At 38.7% G+C, this 26,788-nt stretch overlaps 1 protein-coding gene across 6 annotated transcripts in view; it reads left to right on the forward strand.

Moving 5' to 3' along the window:
* Positions 1–26,788, forward strand: part of Tasp1 (taspase 1) — a 221,528-nt gene that overhangs the window by 188,430 nt on the left and 6,310 nt on the right. For all 6 annotated transcript variants that reach the window (XR_003378538.1, XM_026788512.1, XM_005365529.3 and 3 more), the window contains one exon: positions 5,758–5,831. Coding sequence is in view for 5 of the 6 variants with exons in the window: in XM_026788512.1 (XP_026644313.1) it covers positions 5,758–5,831 (74 nt within the window). In the remaining variant the exon portion in view is untranslated. The remainder of the gene's footprint in view (positions 1–5,757; positions 5,832–26,788) is intronic.

Consider the following 26,788-nt stretch of genomic DNA (forward strand, 5'->3'; position numbering starts at 1 on the left):
ACATTCTTTCTTTAAATGCCACTAAGACATTCTTTTAAAACTAGGAATAGACCTTTTTTGGCTATAATTCTCTTTTCTTTTGTGAGAAATAAAATTCTTGCTATTATCTAGCCAGAAGATTTTTTATTGTTTGGTTTAGTTTTTCATCTAAAAATATGAAGATTTCTGAGCTGAATTCTGGCAGCCATGTACTTCTTGTGGTAGATCTTCTAAAACTCAGGAAGCAATTTTGGCTGATTTTATAGACAAGTTTGGTCTGTTTAAAGGATAGTAGGTGTCACTGGAGCTTGAGATAAATCCTGGAAGAAAAAGGAATTGTGAATGAATAAAATGAAGTCTCAATTAACTTAGCTTTACTCAATGGTTTTCTGTTTAGATCACCTAGATCTCAGCCAGCAGCCCCTACATCAAGCATCTCATGCAATAAGGGGCTAAAATAGGAAGAGAATTGAAATGTCTTTAGGGCTTGTATTTCTGTTTGACAAAATTCCCTTGCTTTCTTGTGAAGTAGCATTTTTCTTTTTAGTCCTTACCAAAGCAGCATGAGCACTGGAAAGAGGGAATGGTTATCTCTTCAACTTAGTGTATGTGTCAGTCTATGGAGCTCAGCCTCCATTGCTCCCAAGACAGTTTACCAGTGAAAGTTTGACAGGGAAGCATGCCAACTCAGCTACCTCATGGGTGTAATGAGACATGCCTTGTATGATTTATACAGATTGTGTCAGGACAGGAAGCATTTTTGTATATTATTTTTTACAAACATGAGCCACTTATTGGGTTAAGAAGTTCTTAACAGCCAGGAGCAGATAAGAGAAAGCTGTTGTATTTATAGTTTCTCACTCTTCCCATTTGAAAATGAATTTTTTCTTTATTTATCAAGTAGTTACTTATATGGTGTGCAAGACATCTTCTACTGTGCTATCCCACCCAAGGAAGGCTAAGGAGCAGCAGCTGACTTGGCAACTGCCCAGCCAAGACTCTTGTGATTTTAGAGTTGTGTATTCTTCCAAGGAACTCTGGGATGGAAAGCAAAGTGGAGAGGTTTTAAAGGTTTCAGGAGTCAGTGCAGCTGGGGATTGTTAACGACAATGGGAAGAATGTATGTGTGTGTGTGTCTGTATGTTTCTCTGTGTGTATACTTATGTGAGCCTGTATATGCCTGTGTCCATGTGTCTGTGTATATGTTTTCTGTATTTTTAGTGAGATGGCCAAGTACTTTTTTGTCTGTTTAGAAGGAAAATTCATTTGGATGGAAATACCTTGTTCACAACTTGGTAAAGACACGTTGTTTTATAAAATGTAATTTAATTAATGGTACATGGATAATGGAGAAAGAGGTGTCCTGGGAGATACCTCACTCATTGGGTAACTTGTAGCTCTAATAATAACTAGGGAAGGTTGTGACGTAAATGACACAGGAAAGCCAAGCTTTGCGGTGGGCCTTCAGATTCGTTCATATAGCAGAAATCACCAAGACTGAAGTAGAGCCTTCCTGAGCACACCACTAAAGAGTGGATATATAGTCAGAAACTGCTCTTTTTGTTTCCCAGCCTCCTAGACCTGAGTAATCACTCAGAAACTTTATCAATTACAAAACTGTTCAACCAATGATTCAGGCATATTTCTAACTAACTCTTATATCTTGAATTAACCCATTTCTATTAATCTATGCATTACCATGAGGCTGTGGCTTACTGGAAACGTTCCAGTGGTGTCTGTCTCTTTTGGCAGCTACATGGTACCTCTTTGACTGCACCTACTCTCTCTATATATCACTTATAGCCTGGTTATATTCTGTCCTACTATAGGCCAAAATAGCTTTATTCATTAACCAATAAGAGCAACATCTTAAAGACTTCCCACATCATCTCCTCTTTTCTGTCTAATTAAAAGGAATGTTTTATCTTTAACATGGTAAAATTATATATAACAAAGCAGTTATCAAGCAAGAATTATAGCTACAATATTTAGTTCATTTACATTTGGCAAATTAAGGAAAGTACTCTATCATTTATCCTATCTTTGTGAGTCTAAAGTTTTATATCTAATTTATCTTTTATTATAACTAAGGAAAACTATAACTGTTTAGCCTTCAATGCCATCAAAGACCCCAGAAGGATATATTACCTAAGTAAGCAGGAAGTGCATTGTAAGCAGCTTTTAAAACTTTAAAGTTGACAGAGATATCTCCCTGCCTGCCTGGATAGTCACCCAAAGTTCATCTGTAATATTGGGGGCATCTGCCTTCAGCCTACATATCTGGCAGACTTTTCCATGTGGCAAGAATTTAAAAGACTGTTTTGCCCATATTTGTAGTTTGTCAGTCACTTTCTTTTGTGTCCTTCAGAATGTCTGGCAGACTCTTTCATGAAGTAGTTACCCTGAAGGACTGTCTTGCATTCTTTAGGCAAGTTTACCATTCATTTTTCTGTGGGTCCTGCATGTCCAGTTTATACAACATACCACCAAGCATTACAGGCAAGGGCAGTTTCTTGTCCAAATGGCTAGCCAATTCCATAAGGACCCTCTTTGATACCCATCATCCTCTAGAAGTAATTGGTGCTTTCAGGAGCAGATGTGTCTCATTGTCATATAAGTCTAAGTTCTTAAAACATTTAAATGCCATATTCTGTAAATCTTTGAAAGGCTTGAAGAATACCTGTCCATTTGAAATATAGCTCTGTACATTTAGAAAACCTAACTAACATGACTACAAGTTTGACTATTATAAATGACTACCTATTAATCTGTAATTTTTAATTATATATTTTTAATGAGATATATAAGCATAATACTTTAAACAGGAGCAGAAATATATATACACAGTGTAACAAAATTGACCTTGACTTTATCAATAGATCAAGATCTATGCCAATGCAAAACGTTCATTTCTATATCATATTCCCCTTTAAATGAAAACAAACATTTATAAACAATCATTTTGAGAATTTGGGCATCATTTTCTCCAATGCTTCCTGCTTTTTGTTGGGAAAAGTATTTTTAGAGTTTACTGGAAACTTTTGGAGGGTCTTGTTCTATCAAACCATATTAGCTTGGAAGGAATCCACAGACTCATTTCCTATGAAAACAAAAGCAGAACCTCTTTTCCAAAGCAGCATATCCTTCAATTCAAATTTTGAAGTCAAGATACCTTTAAAGTATATATGTTAGTTTAGCTTAGCAGCCCCAGAATCAAATGTCTCTCTGCAGTCAAAAAATTTAATGAAATAATTTGCATAATTTAGACTCTGTATATTTTCTATCTTTACATGGCCTTTTTTACTCCTTTAATCTATGTCTGTCTGTTCTCTTTTATATTACTTTTACTGTCTCTTTAAAGGCTTTGTTTTTATTTTTTTAAACTATTTCTTTCTATAACTGTCTATACTCTTTCTTTTTTTACTTTATTTATTATGTATACAACATTCTGCCTCCATGTATGCCCACATGCCAGAAGCGAGCACCAGATCTCATTACAGATGGCTATGAGCCACCATGTGGTTGCTGGGAATTGAACTCAGGACCTCTGGAAGAGCAACCAGTGCTCTTAACTACTGAGCCATCTCTCCAGCCCCCTCTATACTCTTTTTCTACTCTCTTCCAAGCCTACATATCTTTTTTTGAACACACTGTGTCTCATTTAGAGTCCTTTATGTCTGAATCTGTCCTGTTGTGTATCTGAAATTCTTTTCTGACAGGGAACATTTTATTTTATTTTATTTTTTTTAAGTTTTTTTTTTTAATTTATTTATTTATTGAGGATTTCTGCCTCCTCCCCGCCACCGCCCCCCCCCCCCCCCCCCCCCCCCCCCCCCCCCCCCCGCCCCCCCCATCAAGTCCCTCTCCCCCATCAGCCCGTAGAGCCATCAGGGCTCCCTGACCTGTAAATTGGTAAAAGGTGTGGTCTCGGTGGTCCTGGATGCTGCCTCCACCTCTCTCAACCTTTCAGGATGTCAGAGGTACCTTTACTGCCAGCTCTGGGATGGGCTGGTTAGGAGCCACACTCACCATCTCAACTCTGGGAAGGAGTGTGCAGCACATGAACCCTTTTTGTCTGAGTAAAAGCTAAAATTGCCATGCAGAATGCTGTGCAGCCTAGAAATGTCTTTGTGTATGTTGGCAGGAATCTACCATGCTTTCCTGCCTGTGCACTCCTAGCAGACCCTCTCCAGCTGCTTTCCCAGGTGGGGGTATTGAGTGGTAGGCATGCTCTTAGCTACTTTCCTCCTAACCCCCAAACAGGCATACAAGTACCCAGATCCAACTGGGTCACACAGGTTAGCCCCAAACATATGGGCACCATTTTGTTGAAGGAAACTGTTCTTTCGTTTTCTGGCCATCCAGACCCAAATAATCACAGAAAAACTATATTGATTACAACACTTTTGGCCAATGATTCAAACACAGGAATCAGTCTCATCAGGAGTCCCAGAAAAGTACTACAGTGAGAGCTATAGCATATATGCAGCGGACCTAGTGCAGATCTGGGTAGGCCCTGTGATTACTGCTTCAGTCTCTGTGAGTTCATATGAGGTATGCTCAGCTGTTTTATAGAGCCTTATTTTCCTGGTGTCTTTTGTCCCTTCCTGTCTCCCTGACTTCTTCAGTCTCTTCTTCTACAGAGTTCCCTGATTCCCAAGGTAAGGGATTTATTCTTGTTTAGAGCTGTGTCTTCCAACGTATCTTTCTTTGTATAATGTCTGCTTGTGGGTCTCTGTACTTTTTCTATCTGCTGCAGGAGGAAGCCTTTCAGGTGATGACTGAATAAGGCACCAATCATGATTGTAATTATTATATCTTGCTTGCAGATGGCACTTTGCAGCCTTTCTCCCTGCCTTCCATTCTTTCTGCTTCTTCTTCCACTCTATGCTCTGAGCCTCAGAAGGATGTTACAATGTCTTGTTTAGGAATGCAATTTTAAAATATTATTTATTGTTATTCTGTGTGTACACAATGTGGGAAACATACAAGTGTCACCACTCTCATATTCTGGTAAGCTGACAATTTTGGGGGAATTACTTTGCTCCTTCTCCTGTTAATTTCAGGTTTTGAACTCATTTCTTTAGCTTGAGTGAGAAGCACTCAATAGGCATCTTCTCTATGTATTCACTGACTTTGCTACAAGGAAAGAAGAGTTTATCTCCTTTCTTATTTCTTCACCTGTTTCCATCAGCATTGCTTCTTGGTTCTTAATTTGCTCAGTGATTATAATCTATCATTGTCACTTTGTTGGGAGAAGATTTGGCTAGTAAGGGACCTTCAGGCTAACCCCTGAGTCTTTTTGATAAGTCCCTGTCATTCTTGTAGCATTTCCTTACTCTCTGTAACAAGCTAGTTCAGATCCATTGGTATTTCATGAGTCTCGGCTTTATGCCTTAAGTAGAGACTAAGGCTGTGTGCACTTGTGCATATGTGTATGTTGAAAGAAGCTATACTGTGGAATATTACATTTACTAAATCACTAGATACAGTATTATGAATGTATAAGTGTTTAATGTTCTAAGTTCAAACACAAGTGCATTTATTTTACATGTAATAATCATAAGTTTTGACAAGAAAGAAATACATTTTTCATTTCACAGTAAATGGCATTACAGTTTTGAGCACTAAATCATCTTGACATTTATGAAGGAGCAAATGGAAAGTAGGGAATGAGTGTTAAATATAAAGCTATCTTTAACTGTTCTATTAAAAAGGCGAAGATTTATTTTCCATCTGTGAACGTGAATGTGCCTATTTGTGTTCTTGTTCACACAGTGGAATTTCTGTGGAGCCACACTACAGAGAGTATGTGCGTAGGATATATGTCAGCCCAGGATGGAAAAGCCAAGGTAAGCGGGAAAACTGGGTCATAACCTGAAAACCTGGTAGCTAGTGCATGTGGCTTCAAACCAGTTTGTTGAAACAGATGACTTTTCCACCTCTTGAGTAGAAGCCAATGAGCTTTGTCTACAGCACAGTTCACAGTTCCAAAGAAAAATCAGTAGATTTCACAAATTCTTCTCATGATGGATCAAGATGAATGAGAAAGCCACTTTCTTCTTTTGTTTTGCTCCCTTTTCTCCTCTGTGAATACTTGTGAAGAGGAACCTCAGTATTTATGAGAGAAAATGAGAGCAAAGCTGACAAGCCGACCAAGATGTCTGATATCTCAAGGAAGGTTGATAAGAATAAAGGAAACTCAGGCCATGTAAGAGTAGCTCTGGGCTGTGTCTGTATCTATCCTAACAGAAATGGCTCACAGACTTGTGGATCTCACGTTTGCTCTCTTGTCGTCTGCGTGCCCTGTTATGTCTCTCCAGGCTTCACCTCTCTGTGCCACATGACTTGCCGTGAGTCACAGCAGTCATATAGTCACCCGGCATCAGTTACTGCTGATGGTTCTCCGTGAACTTAAAATTCTTGATCTTGGGAGTAAAAGAAAACCCCATAATTTGTGGATTTATTTTTATATTTTTATATATGCCCCATGTTTCTGTTCATGGAAGTTTTAGAAACAGCTGTGCTTTATGACATTTATTTGGCATTAAAGCACCTCAGCTGCAGATTTATGAAGCTAGGCAGCCTCTTTTTTGAAAAAATAGCAAATAAATTTCTGATATGTGTTGTCTATTACACATTGAGTAATTTTTAAAAAAAAATAGAGAAAGTCAACTAAAGAGTATAGTGATACAGCATACTGGCATTTTGAACAACAGTAAACCATGTGTGTGACAGTGGACACCGAAGATTATGTTACCTAGTGAGGTCATATTATGATGCTCACTCAGTGATAAAATAGCTTACTGACAAATTTCTCAGTTAGATAACACATGACTGTAGTTGATTGTTCATTTTTTATATAATACTACTCTGTAAGTATATTACCTAGTAAATCAGTGGGGCCACCAAATGTCTGTGAATATAGTATATAGGAGCATTGTCACAGCAAGAGATTGATATTTGTGAAATATTACTGAGCTCTCTCTCCCCTCCCATTATCTCAGCTTCACCTGAAAACCTTGCATTTTGCATCCGGAGACCTAATGCATAAGAGAATTTATAGATTTCTTTGCTTCATAATCTTTCTGAAATAAAATTGTATTTGTGTTTTTTAATGCTGATTGGCATGCCTGGAGCAAAACCTACCAGCTTTGTCATAGTAGTTGAAACATTGATGTCTGCGTCATCGAGTAGAGCAGCCAGAGCCACGAGGTGAAATTATTGAGCATTTGAAATGTGGCTACTAGAACCAAAGAGCCGAATTTTAAACTACACTTAATTTTTTCATAGCCACGTGTGGCTAGTAGCTACTGTATCGAGCAACATAGTGAACGAGTGGAAAATGGTTATTCAGATATTTCCAAAACGTGTCTAACAGCACTTTCCAAACAGGAAGCAAATGTAATAAGCCATAGGAGTTTCTTGTAACCATTTAAGCTTTCTCTTCCACTTTGAATATTGATCTTGAACTAAGATCTTATTTAAACAAAGGATCATGATGAGGGTAGGCTTCAGCTCTGCGGTCAGTTGGGGGAGGTAGGGGCTGGGAAAGACAGGGAGGTGTACCGAGTCCCTTGAGTAGAAGTGTCTGCTTTCCCTGCTGGTCATCTCTGGAAGACACTTGCCATTTAACATGAAAGCACAGAGACCTAAGTTGAATCTAGAGCTATCTGGCTTTCAGTTGTGCTGTTTGGCATATGAGGGGTGTGATTTTAGTGTTATCTGTCAAGTTCCCGAGCTGGAAATGTGGAGGTGGTATGGATTGGGCCAGCAGGTACAGCTTCTCCACTTGCCTTATTTGTAAATTATGTTTCTAACCATTTTCTTTTCAGAGAGTTAATCTCTCTTTCTTTATTGTTTGAACTATAACTATAAACACTTTCCATGAAAGCAAAACAAGCAATAAGACATCAACACATTGCTCAATTCTATTGTTTGAAACAGTGGCAGCACACACAAAAACCAACAAATTAGTTCTTTTGTCAGAAATGCAGGGATTTTATGGTGTTGAAATTGTGACAGAGAATATAGATGAGACTATGGGTTCAAAAGCGAAAAGGACTTTAGCAAAGTATGTATTCCAGTAAGAGTGGCAGCCTTTGCCTACCTAGTGACCTCACCCAGCGTTCCTGGCTTCTGTCAGGAACTGTTGTATAGGGCCCTCGTTTATCATGAAAATGTTTTCTCCATAGTGCAGAGAGTTAGTATAAAGATTGACAGGAAGCAGCTTTAGAGACTGTTCTTTTTATTTTAAAACCTTTCTTTAAAAAAAAAATGTTCTATTTCCCCAAAATTGCCCTCCTTTTCCTTGTTATCAAACACAGACCCTAAAAGCACTTGAACGTTTTATATAAGGCTATGATTAATTTTTGTTAAAGCCTTGGATTAACACTCTCCTCAAAGTCACACTGCTCAGAAAAGGTAAGAAGTAACTGGGGGTTGTGTTCAGAATCATAGATAATCTAAATGAAGGTAGTTTCTCTGTACATGTTTCTGTTTTCTTTTTAAAATCATGTTTTCTAAAAGATACAGCAAAGAACATCTTTGTATCATTTAATTTATAACTCCCTTCTCTGGCATGAAATAAATAGATTTATCTTTATGGAACAAACATGAGCTCATTGACACTAGTTAGGTTTAAAAGTTGTACTGCCATTTTCTATAGTGACTGGGCAGTTAATGAGCAGTTTTCATAAATACTCAGTGCACATAGTCTAGTGCAATAAAACATATTTAAACTGGCATGGAGTTGATTCAGGCACATAACTCTCACCCTAAATGAATTAGGTTTCTTTTATATATAGAGGTTACTTTTTATAACAACAGTATAAATACTGTTATAAAATTTATTTTTGAAGAGGAATGGGCTATTTTATACTTTGAATATCTCTCTAGAGATTTATTATTAGTTCTGGGGGAAAAATAGTAATTGCATAATGGAGAAACAAGCAACACTGAGACTGTGTGTTCAGAATTAGGGTCACCGTCGAGGAACAAGCCAACAGTGTACGTGCCTCTGGATGTGACAGCCTGAGAAGGACGGCGTCATTTGTGTCCTTCACCATTTGGAAGCACATAACATGACTTAGTGACAGGACACAGACAGACAAGTCAGGAATGAAGAGCTTGCTGGGAAGGAAGTAAAGGGGGACGATGGTATAGAAAACTGTTAAATGTCAGAAAAGATAAGGATGGAGAAAGTGTTCCGCGTTGGATACTACTAAAGATATGTTACCAGTAAATGTTTTAATTCACCTTAAAGTGGCTTCTGTCTATAAGACCAAATGCTAAAGTACATTTTAGGTCAATTTGCAAAATAAGGCTTTGAAATTTGAAATATGGCTAGCAAAAAGAGTTGCACTGTTTATAAATTCACTAAAATTGCTATCTGTATTATGATTTATTGGGACATATCCATAATTTTAGGCAGCATGCCCTGAAGTATCTAGCAAGTAGGGACCCGTGTTTGTAATCTAGGTGTTTCAGGAAAGTAGTATGTGAGTAAAAATGTGGATAATAAATTACCAAGTAAGTGGAGCAAAATGCTGACAGCAGGTAAGCGTTGGTAGGTGTTACATGATACTTAAACTATTCATAATGTTTTTGTTATTTTAAGTTAAAATGCTTCAAAATGTAAGTCAGATCTGATCATTTCGTGAGCCTTGCACTTAAGTTATACAGTTCAAAAGTATTAGCCTTGCTTTATAACCTGTTCTGCATTGAGTGGGTGCTACACTCCTCTAAACCGCTGTCTGGTTTGTTCTCTGGCTAAAGCTGAGAGGTGAGACTTTGTCACTATCAACATGCCTCACATTAAAGTGTCTTCTGGAAAATTATCCAGCCTTTGGCTTTAAATTTTTTTAGCTACTTAGGAAATATTTACTTGTCATATCCTCTGGTCTGTCTATCAGGCTGTGTTCATATTTTGACAGATGTTGCCCATGTCATTATTTCCCTTGGATTAGGCAGTGGTTTTTTAAAAAAAAAGATCCCTAAACCATATGCAACAAAAGGGAGAATAAATAATTTTAAGTATTAAAACCTTTGCTGCAATGGTCTTGTTAAAGAACTGAAAGACAACCCCTAGAATAGGAATACATGTTTGTTAATAATGTCATTGGTGAGGTATTTGCCATCAGTTCAGAATAAACTTAATCTTGTAACTCAACAAAAAGATGCAGATAAGCATTTCTTCAGTTAAGGTATACAAGCAGCAAGTAAGTATATGGAAATATTTTTACTGCCAGTATTCATTGGGGAACTGCAAGTCAAAACCATAGTTTGATTCTACTTCTCATCCAACATGATGTCTACAGGAAAGAAGAATAAGTTCATTAGGGAAAAAAAAATAGAACCTTCATGTACCGCTAGTGGGAATATGGAAAGGGTGAAAAACAGCATGATAATGTCTCAGAAATTTTTAACAGAATTACCACATTACCCAGCAGGTCTGCTCCTTAGTATATATTAAAGAAAATTAAGATGTTTGTTTATACCAGGGTTGTTCGTAGTCGTTAAGAATTAGGAACAACTTAATGTTCATTGGCTGATGAATGAATAAACAAATGTGTTGTATTCATGCAATAATTTTTTTTTGTAATCACAAAAAGAAATGAAGTTCTACAACAGGATAGTTCAAGTGTTCTTGAAAACATGAATGCTAAGTACAAGAAGCCAGGTGAAAAAGTTCAGACATTTCATGATTCCATTGCATTAAGTGTCTAGAATTGGAAAACTCATAGAAACAAATGTAAGAGATTAGTGGTTGTTAGGGCTGAAGTGGGGAGTATGGATACCAAGTTTGCTTTCAAGGACATGAAAATGTTCTGGAATTAGAAATTGTCCAACTTTACAAACACTTGACAAACCACGGGATTGGACATTTGTTGAATTAGGAGCGGCAGAGCTGCATCCCCAGCGCACGGCTAGCTTTATACCCGAAATAATTACACGGAAACTGTATTCTTTTAATCACTGCCTGACCCATTAGTTCCAGCCTCTTATTGGCTAGCTCTTACATATTGATCTAACCCATTCCTATTATTCTATGTAGCCCATGAGCCGGCTTACCAGGAATGATCTTAATCTGCATCTGCCTGGAGTGGGGGAACCATGGCGACTCACTGACTCAGCTTCTTTCTCCCAGCCCTCTGTTCTGTTTACTCCACCCACCTAAGGGTTGGCCTATCAAGGGGCCTAGGCAGTTTCTTTATTCCTTAACCAATGAAATCAACAGATTGATATATGACACTCCCACATCAGACATTTATTTAAAACAGTGGATTTTATGATACATGTGTTTTTCCTTAAGGCTGTAAAAATAACAACAAGTGTAATTACTGCATTATCAAAATAAAGTAGAAGAAATATATGCTTATTTTGATACCACACAATCTTTTCAGCTTCTATTCATTATAAACCCCTCAAAATACCAGATATTGGAAGAACTTCCTTAGTTATATTTTTTAAAGAAACAACAACACAACAAAAACTACCAAAAAAAATCTATAGCTAAAAATCATAGTAGTCAGAGAAACCTGGAGCACTTTTAGTTGTAGGGATGCAGAAAAAGGAGGTCAGCTCTTGTCACTCTCATCACTCTGCTTGGTATTTCCTGGAAATCTCAGCCAGTGCAGTGAAGCAAGAAAACGAAGCCAGAGACACAGGCTGGGAAGGGCTTCTTAAAACCTGTACTTTCACATGGTCAGGAATGAATAAGAAATTTTCTAGAACTATCCCCTTAAAACTACAAAGCCTTGCTCAGATGAATCTAAATGGAGAAATATGTTTTATTCTTGAAGTGAAAATACAGTACTTGCCGGCCATTTTTTCCCCCAAATTTTTTGCAAGCCAAACCAAAATTCCAACATTTTTTTTTAAATGGTTTTGGGGGAGCCTAGGCAGTTTGGATGCTCAACTTACTAAACCTGGATGGAGGTGGGCGGTCCTTGGACTTCCCACAGGTCAGGGAACCCTGATTGCTCTTCAAGCAGATGAGGGAGAGGGACTTGATCGGGGGAGGGGGAGAGAAATGGGAGGCGGTGGCGGGGAGGAGGCAGAAATCCTTAATAAATAAATAAATTAAAAAAAATAAAAAAAAGAAATTGATAAAGTAATTATCAATTTCTCAATTAAAAAAAGTATGGTCTGGAAGTTCCACTCCAATGGTGTCCAATATGTTCGCATTGGACTCAGTGGGTAATAAAAACTGATATGAATTTGGCAGTCAGACATGAAAAAGAAGGGGCAAATGTGATCAAAGTACACTGTGTGCATATATGAAACTCTCAAAGAATTAACAAAAGTTTTATATTAGAAATCAGTTTGATTTTATGTAAATTTTATTAGGATTTTTATTTGCTCTTACATGAACATTTCAGTAAACCACAAGCCCAATTTTTTTTTGTCAACTTGTAGTGGCCCTCAGGTGCTGGTGTGTGTGTGTGTGTGTGTGTGTGTGTGTGTGTGTGTGTGTTCACAACTTCCTCCCCATCTATGTTGGAATTTTGTCTGGCTTGACCTTGTGCATGCAGTCAAAGTTGCTGTGAACCCTTATGTACAATTGCCCTATTGGGTTTGGAAAGTGCTGTTTTGAATTGTCCCAGGCAAACCTTGAACCCATGATTTCCTCAACATTCCAAGTAGCTGGATTGTAGACCTGAGCCACCATGCCATGCTTCTTTTCTGTTTCTGATAATCTATTAAGTTCAGTTCGTGCTGCTCTAAGTATACATAGATATGTAGGGCCATCTACTAGATCGTGGGGATTAGTAGTAGTCATCTGAAAAGAAAAAGAGTGCTCTCTCTCTCTTTCTCTCCCTGAGCAGCTCTTAACTCCAGTCGCTCCTCAGTAAAGGGTGAGGCCTGGAGGGCACCTCCCATTTGTGCTGGGATTCTGGCTGGCTTTACCTCATGCAGGTCTTGTGCAGGGAACCACAACTCTTTTGAGTTTATGAGTATAGTAGCCATGTCATGTCCAGAAAATGGCATTTTCTTTTATCCTGAAGTTGGTTCTGCCTCCTTTTTTTATGATGTTCTCTGAGCCGTGGTTGGGGGAGAAGCGTGTTGATAAAAATTCTCATTTAAGGCTGAGCACTCTTAGTATTCAGGACGTTTATGCCTCTCTGCATTGAGTGCTGCCCACTGCAAAAAGAAGCCTGTCTAGCCAAGGTTGAGAGTAGCCCATGTATATGCTTTTAAAACCAAATATTTAGAAGACAATTTGATGACATGACAATGGAGCAAAATGGCAATAGTGGATTCTCCTCTAGGGCCTAAGATCTCCTCACCAAGGCTTTTGACTGAGATGACTGTCCCGGCACGAAGTTCCCTCTCGTGGAGCAGGTCTCACATCCAGTCTGAAAGTACTACCCCGTAACAATAGTGCCTCTGCTAGAGTTTGCCTGGCAGTCTGGTATTGCAGCATGCAGGGTCCATTGTTAAGCTGTTGCTCTTCTCTCCCAGTCAGTCTGCACAGCACCTTTGGGCACTGTGAAAGCTAGGCTGTGTGGAGGAACTTGTCAGAGAGTTTGATCCTGACCTCTCTGTCCTCTGCCCAGAGTGTGTGGTATCTTCAGCAGAAGCCTACTCCATAGTTGTGGTGGACAGCAGTGTGTGGCAGTTGCCTGTGCTCTTTCCAAGCCCTCTGCGGCCTTCCTGATTTATAGCTGTAGGGAGGTGTCTGATGCCTTGCATTGTGTTTTTTGTTCAGTAATATGTGTTTTCTGGAAATGATATTGTTCACTCATTAGTAAACTACTAAAAACAATTTTCTAGTAAACTGACAGATTTCCATTTTTCATGGGTTTTTTTTCAACCTGTTTAGGAATGGGAAGAATTTCTGAGATAGAATTTTTGATTTATGGAAATGATTTTTCTGAAATTGAATGAGAATCAATGAGATAATAATCTCATCTGTTCTTAATTCTCTAACCTTTTAAAAAACATTTATAAGATTATTTAGTATAAACCGGGCGATGGTGGCGCACGCCTTTAATCCCAGCACTCGGGAGGCAGAGGCAGGTGGATCTCTGTGAGTTCGAGACCAGCCTGGTCTACAGAGCTAGTTCCAGGACAGGCTCCAAAGCCACAGAGAACCCCCCCCCCCAAAAAAAAATAATTAGTATACAATTTACTCAATGAGTGTTTCATTCTGTTAAAGAGTAAACATACAGTAAATGACTTTCTTTTGAAATGAGAGAACTTACACTCAGAAAATGTCTTTACAGATCAAAAAGAATATGTAATATGAAACCAAGTTAAAATGGTTCTATTCTCTTTGGTAGTACTTTGTCTTTTTTATTTTTACTTATTTCATAATATCAACAGTGATTACGTCTATAAATATTTTTCCCTATATTGTAAGGGCTGAGATCCAAAGCCTCAGACATGTTAGGCAAGCATGCTACCACCAAGCTGTACCCAGTCTCACAAAACTTGGATGCCATTAATTTTCTCTGGCCTCATAAAATTGTCCTAAATAGAGTTACAAACCTTGAGTAAGGTCTTTCTTGTGCCAAGGTTAAAGCCTCAGAAAGCTAAATAAATTCTCTTCTACATCTTAAAAATGGGGAAAGCATTATGCTGAATAACCAAGCTCAGCACAGAAAGGTTACTTGGTGAGTTTTTCCGTTTATGTGCAGTACTAACAGAGTTAGAACAGGGGTCTAGAAATCTAAAATGCTTTTTTTTTTTAAAGTAGGGCCTGAGGGAATTTGAGGGTAATAGTAGAAATGTTCCATGCATAAAGTTTTCTATTTATGTTTTGGTTTTGTGAATAAACTATTAGAAGTCATCCAGTCCTTTACTTAGCATCTGTGCATTTTATAGAATGCAAATTATACCTCTGTGTTTTGAAAACCATAATAAATAGTATTATATGAAGAATGACATAGAATTAGACTTGGGTTTCTATATGAGCCCCTGTTTATAACCTGTGACAGCTTCTTAGTCTGATTCCCAATTTCTATTTATTTGTTTATTTAGGCTGAGCTTCCTTAGGGAGCTGAGGTTGGCCTAGATCTCCTGATCCTCCTGCCTCAGTCTCCTTAGTCGGTGTGTGCCACTGTTCTGCACATTCTGCAGATGAGAGCCATGTTTTGATTTTGAATGAGTGAGCAAAATAAAAGGATAAATAACAAGTAGCTGATAGAAGTGACAAACAGATTGCAAAACCGCATCAAATCAGGCACTCTAAATACCCAGAGGGGTGACTGAGGTAGCCCAATTGAGTGAGCGAATAAAATGTCAAAGGTAGCATTATCAGATCCAGGGTCATACAAACATCTAGCACAGTTAGACTGGTCAGCTGGAGTTTCCATGTGGAATACAGCATTCCCTGTGGCAAGGCTCCAAATAGAAGATCAAATTAGGTAGACAGCATCATCAGATCGGACAGTTAACAAATATATAGCAGAAATCAAGCGAGGAGTTTCCACTTGGAATCCAGTCAGGACAGAGCAGGCTTCTTCATGAGCTTCTGCATTTCCCTCCCTACTGTGTGCATTTTTGCACAGTTGTGAGCACTGTTGGAATAGTTCACCTTCTGGCTCTCCTCAAGGGGACAGTGTTTTTATATCCTTAGCTGTTTGTTGTTTTCCTTCTCCCCGGTACAGAGACAGGAGACCTGCTGGACTCAGGATAGGGATTTGAGAAGACTCATGACATAAATAAGCTTGGGATTGAAGTGAGAACGCAATTTCTTTTCAGAGCCAACTTCTCAGTGGTTGTAAGCAGAACATGATAGTTTTTACTACTGTAAAGGACATTACAGCTACCAGGCCCTGCTTCACAATTCCTCATCTTAAAGTAGGATAGATACTTCTGGTGCTTTGATAGCATTCCGAGAAGTAGGTAAAAGTGTAAGTGTAATGTATGTGGTAGATGTGACATCACGTATGTTGGGTTGTAGTGGTGATAGCGGTAGAGGCAGTAGAGGTCGTGGAAAATCACTTAGAGCCTTTACATTTCGCAAGTCTTACACCTGGCCTGTTTCACAGACATTTAAGAGTAGTTGTAGATTTTGAGCTTCAAATTAAATATAGGTAGAATACATATTTAATCATTATTTTCATTATCCGTTGATAATTTTATGTGATGTATTTTTATTATAGTCACCCCCACTTCTTCCATATCCACCCTCCCCCTTTGCCTTTCTACTCACCCAACTTTAAATTTTCTGGGTTTTTTTTTTTTAAAGTCTTTTGTTTTTTCGAACAGAATATTCTTTTAGTATCTTCTATAGAGTTCCTTCGTGGGTTTTTACCATGGGAAGTACTTCTCTCTGCTTTGGATCGCTGATAGTTTTGTGAATATGGTAACTTGGCACCTGCGGTCTTCAACAGCCAGTAGAGCACCAGTGCAGGCCCTTGGCTTTCGGCATTTCCTTTGAGAAATTAGTTAATTGTTTTGGTGGGTGTCCCTTTACGTGTGACTTGTTCTTTGTGTCTTGCTGCTTTCAGTCTTCTTTCTTCCTTCTGGACATTTCGTGTTTTGATTATTCTGTGATGTGGAGAGTTTCTTTTTGGTCCTGTCTCTTTGGTGTTCTCTATACCTCTTGGGCTTTAATAGGCCCCACTTTCCTTAGCATTGGGTATTTTTCTTTATGATGTTGTTGAAAATATTTTCTGTACCTTTGACTTAATTTTTTTTCTTCTATATGTATTATTCATTGGTGTTGTCTTTTCTTAATGTCCCAGATTTCTTTTATGCCTTGTTCCTGGGACGTTTTTGATTTAATCTTTTCTGTGATTAAATGATCTGTTTTCTCCACTCTGTCCTTGGGACTTGATATTCTCTGTGCCACTTATCCAACCATAAGACTTTACTCTTAGTTGTTCTTTTCCCTGAGGAGGTTTGTATTTATTTATTTTTTTGGTTTTGTTTCATTTTTTTCTTTTCTTCAGAGATTACATTTCATTACTTAATTCTACCTTCATATCTTGAATTGTTTTCATTATTTCATTGAACTGTTTTTATTTTCACAATCCTCATTCAGGGATTTGTTTATATCCTCTTTGACTTCCTTGAGCATATTATAATTATATTTAGAACCATTATCCTCTGCAGTAGCTATGCTGCATTTCTCAGATAACAATACAATGAGGTGCTAATTTCTATAGGAGACATATTGTCTTGATTATTTCTCAGATAACAATACAATGGGGTGCTAACTTCTATAGGAGACATATTGTCTTGATTATTTCTCAGATAACAATACAATGCGGTGCTAATTTCTATAGGAGACATATTGTCTTGATTATTCATGTTGTTTGTGTTTTTTTGATAGGACATTGGTATCTGGAGTTAGGTGATTGAGAATAAGTTTTGATTTTTTATCTGGTTTTGCTCTGTTGAGTGAGTGTTTGGGTACTTATTTGTTCTTATTCCAACTTGTCAGGTTGTAACCTAGCTGAATGGTGCTTGGTTTTCAGTTTGAAACTACTCTGTTAGTGTTTGAATGGGGTGCCAGCAGTGGTCTCAGCTCTGCTAGGGAGAAGTGCAACCTTTGAGCCTAGAAGTTAATCTGCTGTGAAGGCTTAGAAGATTCTACCTGCTGGTGTGAAGTCTGCTGATGTGAAGTCTGCAGAGGGTTTGCCAGGCTCTGCTGCTGGTCCTTGGGTAGCAGGGCCTGAATTCTGAGTCATGCTGCACATGGTGCTGGTGATGCAGTTCCAGCCACACTCCAGAGAAGACTGTTACGGGTCTAAGTGTAGGATGCATTGTCTGATAGGCAAGCAGCTCTAGGTTCTGGGTGGGCTCCATATGGTTCTGGTGCTGTCTGGTGGATGGGGTAACTGATAGAGGAGTGGACAAGAACACATTTTAATTCTAGTACTCATTTGAAAATACAGTCTGTGACCGAATGAAGGAAGGCGACTAGAAGGGGACCAAGGGGAGGAAACTGGAGTGGAGTGGGTACAGCCAGAGTGCATGGTATATTTGAAAGAAGGAGTCTTTACGAAATCAAGCACTGTGTACAATGAATGCATACCATTAAAAGGAACTCCTAAAAAGGAAGCAACTTATAGCATGAAGAATGTGAGACATTCTGCCAGTGAATAGTTGTGCTTGCAGAATCGTTGTGTGCACGTGCCTATGTCCTAATATATGGAGCCGCATCATGTAAAATTTTAGTGGAGCTATAAGGAAAATAGTTTTTTCCTGCTTTAGAAATCTCAAGTAAGAGTGTCTTTTCTGCTTAATTCCAGGGATTAAAATTCCTTTATGACAGCTTACTACTCTTATGTGCCACTTGTAAGGCAATACTATAAATCGGTGAAGAGTGAACAGTTTCATATTGATTAATTGATACACGTGGCCATGGTTGAGCTCGTCTCTTTATTTACGTTCCTTTCAGATATTACTTGCTGCAGTAAGTGGTCGGTACTGACGGTTTACTTTGTGTTCTCAAGCTGTCATCGCAATGCTGTGCATGTTTGCACTGTGCTGTCTGCTGCAGTGTTGAAGGGGTAAAAGAAACTTAATTTAGAATGAAGCTTGTATTAACAGTTTGCTCTTAGGAGATACTCAGAGAACTTTGAAACAGCTTTTATTTAACTTGAACATAGTATCACTAGAAGGTGATGTTTTAAATATTCTTTTAAAAACAGAATATAGTAGTTCTCTGATTTCTTTCACTGATGGTTCTTTATTAAATTTGAACAGTTAGACCGTGCTCACTACACTATTCCTTTAAAATGTTTCTGATACATGTCTTAAGGACAAAAAAGAAAAGACATTGGCAAGACTATTTTTTATAGTCAATTTGAGTAAACCCTAGACTCTGAATGACACATCACAGATTCCTATAGCATTACAAAAGCTCGTGGTCTAGCTGTGTGATACCTCTGTGAGGTAATGACTCCTGATGTATACGTTCCTAGATTTAACAACTCACATTTTACTAAGTTTCCATGTTTGGGGACAAAGTATCATTTGCAACATTTTCATCAAGGATGACAAGAATGCATTTTCCCCTTAGATTCAGATAGCTAACACAGACTATCAGGGACTTAACTGCAGTCATGAGCATGGAGAGACTACAAGGAAGTTTTAATTGTTTTGCTGTTGAGACTTCTGCCAAGAAGAACAGAGAAAAACAGAGTAGTAAGGAGGATTTCCCTGACATTTGCCATGTTCCCTTTTCCAGAGTATCAGTTGGGATCCAGCAAAAGTCAGCTTTACCACACAGGAGACCATAACTGATGTTTTGGATTTTCACCTACTAGAAATGCCCAGGATATCAAGACATCCCACAAAAGTTATTGAAAAAGGATGATTTGGCTTCTGCCTTTACTATGGAAAAGACGAGCCAGTCTTCCCTTTATAAACCCAAGAGGAACCTGCAATATCTATGCAAGGGTTGGGGTTAATTGTACCTTGATCTGTAGGGTAGTTACCTTAGTTAGAGTTTCTATTACTCTGAAGAGACATGAGGACCATGGCATCTCTTATAAAGGAAACCAGTTAATTGAGGTGGCAGCTTACAGTTCAGACGTTCAGTCCATACCATCAAGGCAGTGGGCATGGCACTGTGCAGGCTAACATGGTGCTGACCGCATCTTGATCAGAAGACAACAGGAAGTGAATTGTAACTCTGGGGACTGATATTTGTGTATATATGAGACCTCAAAGCCCACCTCCACAGTTATACACATACTCCATCTCTTCATAGTGCCACTCTCTATGAGCTTATGGGAGCCAGTACATTCAAACTACCACACTGGGCTTTTCTCTTCGCATAGTACATCCTGTTCTCAGAGGAAATGTGTCTGAGATATCAAGTCCCCTTACTACCAACCATGGAGGGGTGCTGCTTACCAGCTTGCTCTCATGGCTTGCTCGGCCTTCTTTCTTAAAGAATCCAGGACCACCAGTCCAGGGATGGCACCACCCACAATGGGCTGAGCCTCACCCCATTAATCAATAATTAAGAAAATGCCTCACAGCTGAATTTTATGGAGACATTTTCTCATTTGAAGTCCATTCCTTTCAAATAATCTAGTTTGTATGACAAGTTGACAGAAGACTAGCCAGAACAGTTACTATAGGTGTGTGCTTGTGAATTTCAGCTTTAAAATGCTTTATAGAGAAGACAAATTGGGCAAGATCAGCAAGAGAGTGAATACAAACAGAGAGAAAAGACCCTAGCTCTGAACTTTCACATTTACAGATTGGGAATGAAGAAGAGCTAGCAAAAGACTCTGAGATGCAGCCAGGTTCAGAGAGAAGAGAGAATTCAACTCTACTCAGTCTTACGGGGAGATTTTTATTTCAGTTTGCAGCTGTCTGTTGTGAGGGGTAGAATAGGGACATAGTCACATCCCCGATGACCTATACCTCACTAGTTAATTAGTATTCTTATCGCCACATTCAGCATTGAATCACCTTGCTACATAATTAAGACAATATCAAGAGGATGTCCAGTCCTGATCCTGAGTTAGTTCTGGAATTTCAGAGAGCTGCTCTGCTACTCCACATTTAGTATTCTTAACATATTGAACTGTGGTTTGTTTCTGCCTAATTGTTATTGTGTAGAATGTATGGAATATACACTGATTTTTAAAATTTAATATTTCATTAAAATTTGTTCCTCTTCATATATTTAGAGAAAAGAATAAAAAGTATTTTAAAAATCAGAACAAAGGACCAGCGAGATGGCTCAGCACTTGGCACCAAGCTTTATAACCTGAGTTTGATTCCCAAGACCCACATGGAGATGTGAGAGCACCAGCTCATGCAAGTTGTCCTCTGACCTACACATCCATGTCATGGCATGTGTGAGCACTCAGCCACATGCGTACACACAGAGAGACACACTATATAAATGTAATACAAATTCTTCACTTGTTTTTATTGCGCTATGATGAACGAACCAAGTGATGAATGGACACTTGAAAGAAATCCCACACTAGCTCAGAAATGAAAAATAGATAGTTATTTATCTAGGGGTAAACTCGCAAATCAGAATTCTCTGCTTGAACGGTGGACATAGATCAAATCCAGCAATCCAACAATCCAAATGAGCAGCCTGCGAAAAGGAGGAAGAAAAAAGGGGCATAAGAGGCCATTCCCCAGTAGGCGGGTAACCACAAGCTGCAAGCCTTCCTACAGCAGAGCTATACATTTTTCCACTCCCCCTTCCTTCTCCCCTCTCCCCTATAATAAAATTATTAATCAGAGTAAAGATTATAAAAGGTCTCAAGATCCATTAATGTGACATCAGGTGTGTATCTCCACATATCCTATAGAGTATATACTTGCTGATCGTTTCATGTCTGCTGTGCTGGAGGCAGGGACAACTTTTGTCCTCTGTGGCCATATGAGTCCACATCCCAGGGTAGACTGAAAGGGCCAGTCTCCTGCTTTCAGTGTTGCTAGGTCTTGAGATTATTCTAAGACCATTACTTCCAAAGCTGAGGTTTTGCCCAAGGAGGGGGGGGGGATGAGAATGTCTAGAACCGATTGTGATTTTGATTCCCACTAGAAGGGCTAGTGAGAAAACCTATAACATGGATTCAAAGAAATTTCATTGATGAAAACATGTAGTTTCAGATATGTGGTATTTAAAAATTATTTTAAATTACATATACAGGAACATTTTAATGCATGTCAGAATCAGACTCAACTCAATATTGTTGAGTCAGTTTAAAAACAAGTCTTTTTAACCTATAAGAATGTTGAATCCTAGAGAACTAGTGACTAGAGATTATCTAACCTGTCAGCAGTCGCTCATAACCTGTTCTCTGAGTTGCAGAATCATTCTAAACAATTAAAATTTGTGGCAGTAGCTTTTCTAAGCAAGCAGTATTTCACTCTGAAAAACTTTTGGGCATATGCCACTGCAGTAAAGGTGTGCCTCCAACAAGTTAGATTTAGAATCCTTTGGGCTAGGGCACTGTGGGAGTAGAAAGCCCTAAATTTGGAGTCCAGACACATTCATTCATGATTCAGTTTTTCCACTTCCTCTCTAACCATAAGCAAACCACAGTACAATTCTATCTTGCTCATTTCTCTATTTTTTCTTTGAAAAAAAAATAGGTGTAGCATATGTCTGTCTACCAGTAGTGGTATTTTGAGATTTCATTGATTCAGAAGCATTGTGGACTCTGCAACATTATATAATTATAGGGATCTCTTATTTCTAGTAAGGTTTCACAAGGGACTGTTTTTAAAAAAAAAAAAAATTTATTTATTTATTATACAATATTCTGTCTGTGTGTATGACCGCAGGCCAGAAGAGGGCACCAGACCCCATTATAGATGGTTGTGAGCCACCATGTGGTTGCTGGGAATTGAACTCAGGACCTTTGGAAGAGCAGGCAATGCTCTTAACCTCTGAGCCATCTCTCCAGCCCAAGGGACTGGTTTTTACATCCTATAAAGATAATTGTCCTAGAGCAAGATCCATGTGTGCTTTATTCCACTGTCCCCTATGAAGAGAACAGAGTAAATGTTTGCTAAATAGTGGAGAGCTTTTTATCACCTTTAACAAAGGGAATATTCAGAATAAATCTCCATATGAGTGGCAGGGTATTAGTTTACTGTAGCATTGGCCACATTTTGTGGGCGGCCTCAGAGGGCTTTCAAGGGAAAACTGGGAGGGAGTTCTTGTGTGATGTCGCCCCTAATGGGAGTGTGGTGTCAGCAGGCATGGTAAGAGAAGAACCCAGAGCAGCTCTGGGGCCGGGACATGCTGTTCTCATCAGGCAGCATTTTCATCTTACTCTAAGATTCTGTGGACATGACTTTTATACGTGAGAACAATAGAATGTATTACCCGTTCCGTAGCCTTCAGTACTAACAATAAAATTTACCATAATACTGTCTTTGTGTTTTGTCCACATTTGCCAGTGCATCTTTTATGTCGTGTATATTTTGCATGGAAAATGAGGTGGGGAGGACTTACAACAAAGTAATAACATATGTCATTAATTCCTCATTTTATTGGTATTTCTGATTTATTAGGTTGAGCATAGGAATAATGTCTTCAGATTGCTCTGGCCTGTTTTTCAGTTTTAATTTAAGATATTGGTGGAATTTTTTTTTTATTTGGTAACAGGACAAATAAAAGCTAGATGAAGTTAGCATCTTAGAGTGTTAAAACCCTGGGTGCTGGGTCTAGAGAGATGGCTCAGTGGTTAAGAACACCGGTTGTTCTTCTGGAGGAACTGGGTTCAGTTTCAAGCATCCACAAGTCAGTTCATAACCATCTAAAACTCGAGTTCTAGGGGATCTGATGTCATCTTATGGCTTCCATGGCAACAGTACATAGACATATATGCAGGTGAAAAAAATAAAAATGTAAAGATAGAAATGAGTTCTTATTCTATAAGATATACACACCGTCTTAGACTATGTTAAGAAAGGTCATATGCAGTTGTCATCTAGTTGAGTACATCTGCTTTCATAATGAGGTCTGAAGTCCAAACTAGTTTTAGTTAACTACATTCTGAGGTTTAATGCTCACACAAAGAATGCTTAGAATATAGTTGTTCACAAGTCATGTCTCCTTGAAAGACAGCTCTTAAAGAGATGGGCAGGGACTTCTGGGAAACCGATGGGGGTGATAGTGTCTCTTGATTCAAGTCATTAAGAGATGAGAAAAAAGAAAGCCCACAATAGAAGTATGCTAACAAAAGCTAACCAGGCACAGCTTCACCAAGACACAACTTCTCTCTGCAGTGGTTTTTTAATGTTTATCATATTTATACCACCAAAAGAAAACTGAGGATGACTGTTATTGGGTCAAGTATGAATTGACTATGTTGGGCCAGGACTGATTCAGCAGGTAAAGGTACTTGTCACACAAGACTGATGGCCTAAATTCAGTCCCCAGAGCCCATGTGAAGGTGGAAAGTGAGGCTGAGTACAGAAGTTGCCCTTTGACCTGAATATGTGTACTATGGCTTCCCCCCTTAACAAGTTTAGGTACAAGCTTTCCTAAACTTGTTAAGGATGTAAAGTGTATTCAGCCTGTATTACAGTCTCAATTAACCAAATTCTTGTTGCCCAAGTAGCAGAGTGGACAGTGCAGAAGAGAAGTTTAACTCAGATTTAAATAAGTTGTTACTCTATAAATGTACATATTGTTCCAGGTTTTATTTTGTAAGTTCATGTGGCACTATCATTATATGAAAAAATAGAAGTCCTGAGACTCAACAGTGTAAAAATAGAGCGGATTTAACACGACATGATAAAATGGTAGCGGGTGGGAGCTGTCTTCTCTACAGAAGGGTGTAGTAATGAACAAGTGTGCTTGTTAGCACCCACATCTTATCAAAGCAGAGGCCTGCTTTCCAGAAGGAAGATACACATGCAACCAAATTTGTCCTAGTGCTTTCCACATTTCTCCTGCTGTTGAATTCATCAAAGTTTCACAAAAGTAACAACTCAAAAGATATGCAAGGCATACAGTCTCTACTTGACCATGACTCTGGTTGCTGATGTCTCTAGTGCTCTCTGGAACACACAGGTCCAAGAGAGGACAACTGTACAATAAATGAATGGGTGGAGTCAGATGATACCATTTCTATATTTTATGTCAGGATTGGGAAATATATAGACTTTCATTTTTATTCAGAGCATACAACTTCAATATCATGATTATTTAACTTATATAAACATCCTCAAGATAAAGCACTCTTATTAGTCTAATAAAGAGCACTAAAATATAAGAAATTAGTTTTAAATGTCAAGTTTGCAGTTATCAATTGTCAGCCAATCTTGCTTTCCATGCCCTGTGTCCCTGCTTTTTAGAAGCATTCATCATTCACTTAACATGTGCAGGCTATCCTTCAGGTGCCAGTGAGAAAAGAGTACACAGGTAGTCAAAGCTGCCTGTCCTCATGGAACTTCTATTCCAAAAGACACATGTGATGAATGAGTAAACCATCCCAGATTGGCTGGGTGATGGTGAGACTCTATTGCTGACACAGAAAGGCTGGTGGGGTGGGGCCTGGGTGAACTTTTTAGAGAAGGTAGCTTTTGAGCAATTGCCTGGCAGAAATGAGCAAGAGATGCACACTGATGCTAGAAGAAAAACTTAGCATTGACAACAACCCATGGTCCTGCTCTAAGTGTGTGCTGTGTGGTTGAGAACCAGCAAGAAGGCAGGTGGATGGGTATGGGGGGCGCAGGGGGCATTTGAGCTGAAAGATGGTGGAGACTGAAGCCTGTGGAGCATTGCTGGCTTTAACCCTGTCATTTAGAAGTCTATAGATTATGGTCTGAATTCTCTCCCCCCAGAATTTGTATTTGTTGGTCACTTCTGTTGATTTAATAGTGTATCCTGTTTTTCCTACAGTGTTCCATGCTGTGAGAAGGTGATTGGTGAGCATTCTCCCACATTTTCTCTGTGGCCCCTAGCTCTGATGAGTTGATTGTTTTTTTTGGTTTTTCGAGACAGGGTTTCTCTGTGGCTTTGGAGCCTATCCTGGAACTAGCTCTGTAGACCAGGCTGGTCTCGAACTCACAGAGATCCGCCTCCCTCTGCCTCCCGAGTGCTGGGATTAAAGGCGTGCGCCACCACCGCCCGGCTTGATGAGTTGATTGTTTAGCACAATTTTCAAATACAATTTCCCAAATACAGGCTAGCTGATAGTTTTTAAATTGTCCTGCATATTTTGTGCTAGGCTGCATGTTTGTTTAAACAGTAATGTTTAATTTTTATTGACACATGTTTTTTTTGCATTCACGATCTCATGTAGTCCTTACCAGCTTTATGATGAATGTTACATTCATATTCATGAATATGGAAGCCCAAGAAGTTAAGTATCCAACAGAGTTCACATAGTAGGTGGAGATGCCTGGCTTGCCTTCGTTAAGATATAGAAGCTGCTGTAACAAGCAAATCTAGAAAGTACATAATTACTTAAAATGGACGTGTATTTCTCATTTATAGACAATGAAAATTGAGGTTTCTGTTTAGCAAAGGCCCCTCTCCTAGTGGTGATGTGGAAGTCCCAGACTCCTGTCTTCACAATCATCAGGATCATTCAAAGCTGGGGCACAAGAAAATGTTTGCTAGCCTTATGATGATGCATTTCACTACAGTCCCCTCACCTTTCTGTCACATACCTAAACCCAACTGCAAAGGAGGACCAAGCTCCAGAATTGCAAAAACAGTGAACAAATATTTCTGAGAGATCATTTTTCATTGTGTCTGCCTAGATATGTTTTCCTAACTCCACCAAAGTAGGGTAATGACTTCATGGTCATCCTTTGACTTTCATAGAGGATCTGCAAGTCTAAAAGTGGAAACACAGTTGTGTGTGGAAAGGCATAGGATTAAAATATAATGACTAAATAAAGGCTTTGTTACTTTTAAAATTAAACTATGTGTTTAAAATTAAATCATGTGTTTGTAGCTTTCCTAGAAACTTCAAAAGAGCAGACACTGAAGTGTTCTTAAAAGATTTTAAAATGTATGAACAATAGGAAGTAATCAGGTTATTTTTAGATTAGATCAAGTAATTAAAGTTTTTCTTTAAAATATCACTTTAGAATTCTGATGCTGATGTATTTGGAATTTTAAGGAGCTTCCACCCTGACCACATTGGCTTTGAGCAGTCAGTCAGCTTATCTACAAGACATAGCTCTTCAGACTCCTTAACAGCAAGGCTGTCTCTGCTGCCCAAGGTATTGGCAAGAACCACGCAGCTGCCCAGGCACGAGACTGCACTGCCAAGGAGCTGCTTGGGAAAGCCCAAGTTCTGCCTCTAGTCAGATTTCAATATTTTTCTGTTTCCCCAATAGGAAAAATTTAGTCTGTGCTTTTAAAAATAAAAATCTAAAAAGAATTGTT

Source organism: Microtus ochrogaster, unplaced genomic scaffold, assembly GCF_000317375.1.
Source record: "Microtus ochrogaster isolate Prairie Vole_2 unplaced genomic scaffold, MicOch1.0 UNK3, whole genome shotgun sequence".
In the NCBI taxonomy this organism is placed as follows: domain Eukaryota; kingdom Metazoa; phylum Chordata; class Mammalia; order Rodentia; family Cricetidae; genus Microtus; species Microtus ochrogaster.